Below are 2,447 nucleotides of genomic sequence, written 5' to 3'. Positions count from 1 at the left end.
GTCTTTCGATCGCGCGCGTGCCGCGGTTCTTTCCGTGTCGACAAACTACTTTGCTAAAGTTCAGGTCGCGTAGTTGGTCGTGTGGTGTTCCCTCTTGGGGTTCGTTGTTTTTCGCCGCGTCAACCCGGTTTACCCTGATAGGTTAGGGGTCGCTTTCTCGCGGTATGGCGACCGGTCTGTCGCAGGTCGAAAGGGACGCGATGACGCTTGAGGAAGGGGGCCCGTGTAGTGGCTTCCTTCCCTCAGAGGGGGAGNAAGATGACTGCATGGACACGGACACCGTCAGTGTTGCTGCCGGTCCTGGAGGCGGGTCCGGGTCGGTGGTTGACAGCATAGCAAAAAAGATGGGGTTAAGTTGTGAGAAAAAGAAAAGTGGAAAGAGAGGGCGATCAAGCGAAGAGTTCTCCCCCACTAAGAAAACTTCTCGTGCAATGTCGGATACACAGAGGCAACTTCTTCTCAATAAGTACCATCCGGAGTCCAGGGGTCCGTTTCTGGTACATATTGAGACGTGTAGGCCTCGGGGTGGCCCTGCTGGGGACCATAACCCCAGCCCTGAGGTGGGTGAGAAGACGGCCTCACTCAGTGTCATAGGGTTGGGTAAGAGACTCAATAGGTTGGTGGCAAGCCAGTTTATGTGTGCTCATGATTTACGTTCTATCGGNAAAAATAAGTTTTCTGTGTGCTTTCCTACAGGCAGAGATGCTAACAACTTTGTGGAACATTTCAAGAACGTCTCGGGGAACGTCACTCNCTCTGAGGAGTGGACTGCTCACGTCCCGTCGTTTCGAGTAGTTAAACAGTTCGTTGTAAGAGGCGTAGATGAAGAGGAGTCGGCCGAGGACCTTGTCGCGGGTCTGCGTCCCCCCCCGGGGTGGACACAAGAGTGGGTCCCCCCTTTTGAGGCGGTGAGGATTACTCGCAGATCGTCCAATGGCCCAGGAGGAGGTACGGTTTACGTAGGTACAAACCAGTTTATACTTAGGTTCCGTTCGAGTAGAATACCAGGTTCGTGTCTGTATTATGGAAAAAGGTTATCTCTGACCCCGTATGTGTATAAGGTCAGGAGATGCGAGTTTTGCCAGAGGTTTGGCCACACAAAGTTCACGTGTAAACAAACAGNTGACGGAAGCAGACAGNTTTGTGAGAGGTGTGCCAAGAGTGGCCACGGAAAGACCTCCTGCCCTAGTCACAGCGAGGAGTGCATTAATTGCGTCCGCTCCAGGGGAAGAGACACTGCCCATCAGGCCTCTTCTCCGGACTGCCCTTCGTTTAGGAGACAGAGAGNGATCAATAAACTAATGGCTTTTCGTGATTTGTCTTTTAGGGATGCGGCCAGGTTGTTGGATAGCGGGGTGAACCCGGATACCCACCTGCGTGGTGGGATGGGGCCCTCCTCTTCCATGGGCTCGTCCGTTNCCTTACCCTCACTGGCGGAGTTCTGGCCTCCTGCGGGGGAAAGAAAATTTCGGTTCTTAGCCGGGGACCGTCCTTCGACGCCCCGTTCCTCACCAGGTACAGGTACGTTCACAAAGGATAGTTCTCTCTCTTGCTCAATGTCCCCGCGTGGCCGTGGACAGGCAAGTTTCAGCTTTGGGGTCGGTGGGTCTGTCCCGTCGACGCTCTCTTATGCGGAGGTCACTGAAATGGGCGTTGTAACCCAACCGGAACCTCCGGACGATTCTCCATTCGGACTGAGTGAGCCCGGCCGGAATACGAGAAACGGGAAGGTTGACGGGGACCTTACACGGAGGAGCACCGTTCCTCCGCGTTCCTCGGGCTTAAACCGTCCGAGTAACCCCCTCATAACCTTCTCTAGTACGGGTGGCAGTGCTGTCTCCCAAATTCTTGACAAATATAAACTTGACAAAACGTCACCTTGTCACCGTCGCCAACTGGGGCCATTCCTGCCGTTGGCCAGGCGGAAGCGAGTTTGATGGAACAGATGTTCGAGCGCCCAGGAACGTCAACGGACGCTCTCTTCGACGCCGGGGTGGCAGAATCACTTTTAGCGGATGCCTGGGTGCGCTGCCAAAGGACGGAATCGGGTTCCAGCACGGAATAAAAGGCGAAGCAGCAATCTTTAAAGGGCAATCAGCCAAAAGAAATTTAATTTTATTTTTTTGTATTTTTTGTTTTGTGGTTTAAAGCAAGTGTGTGTTAACGCTTTGGGTGCATAATGCCCATTTAAATCGGTCAGTACTTGACGTGTTCCTTTTTGTTTTGCGTAGAGTGTAGTTTATTTTNGAGTAATCCTTTGAGATTAGGGATTACTCGTTGAACTGACATTTCATTGAGTTGACGTAGTTGTACAACTAACTATTTCAAGAATGAGCGAAACTCCGAAATCGGTTTCTGTAATAGTTTGATTGTTAAACAAAAAGTCTAGCATTGAACTTACGGGTGTTAAGTTTCCCACGAGGTCCAGACGGAGCCAGGTCAGCCTG

The 2,447-nt window shown here is 51.9% G+C and overlaps 1 protein-coding gene across 1 annotated transcript; it reads left to right on the top strand.

Annotated features, from left to right (window-relative positions):
• The first annotated feature begins 20 nt into the window (after positions 1-20).
• LOC109863196 lies at positions 21-1,937 on the top strand. The gene is made up of 2 exons (XM_020443415.1): positions 21-600; positions 697-1,937. Exons 1-2 carry the CDS (start codon positions 165-167, stop codon positions 1,935-1,937), a joined length of 1,677 nt encoding a protein of 558 aa, XP_020299004.1. The 5' UTR covers positions 21-164.
• The last annotated feature ends 510 nt before the right edge of the window (positions 1,938-2,447 follow it).

Source organism: Pseudomyrmex gracilis, unplaced genomic scaffold (assembly GCF_002006095.1).
Source record: "Pseudomyrmex gracilis isolate BER0280 unplaced genomic scaffold, ASM200609v1 scaffold_3523, whole genome shotgun sequence".
Lineage (NCBI taxonomy): Eukaryota > Metazoa > Arthropoda > Insecta > Hymenoptera > Formicidae > Pseudomyrmex > Pseudomyrmex gracilis.
This window is presented reverse-complemented; position numbering and strand designations above follow the sequence as displayed.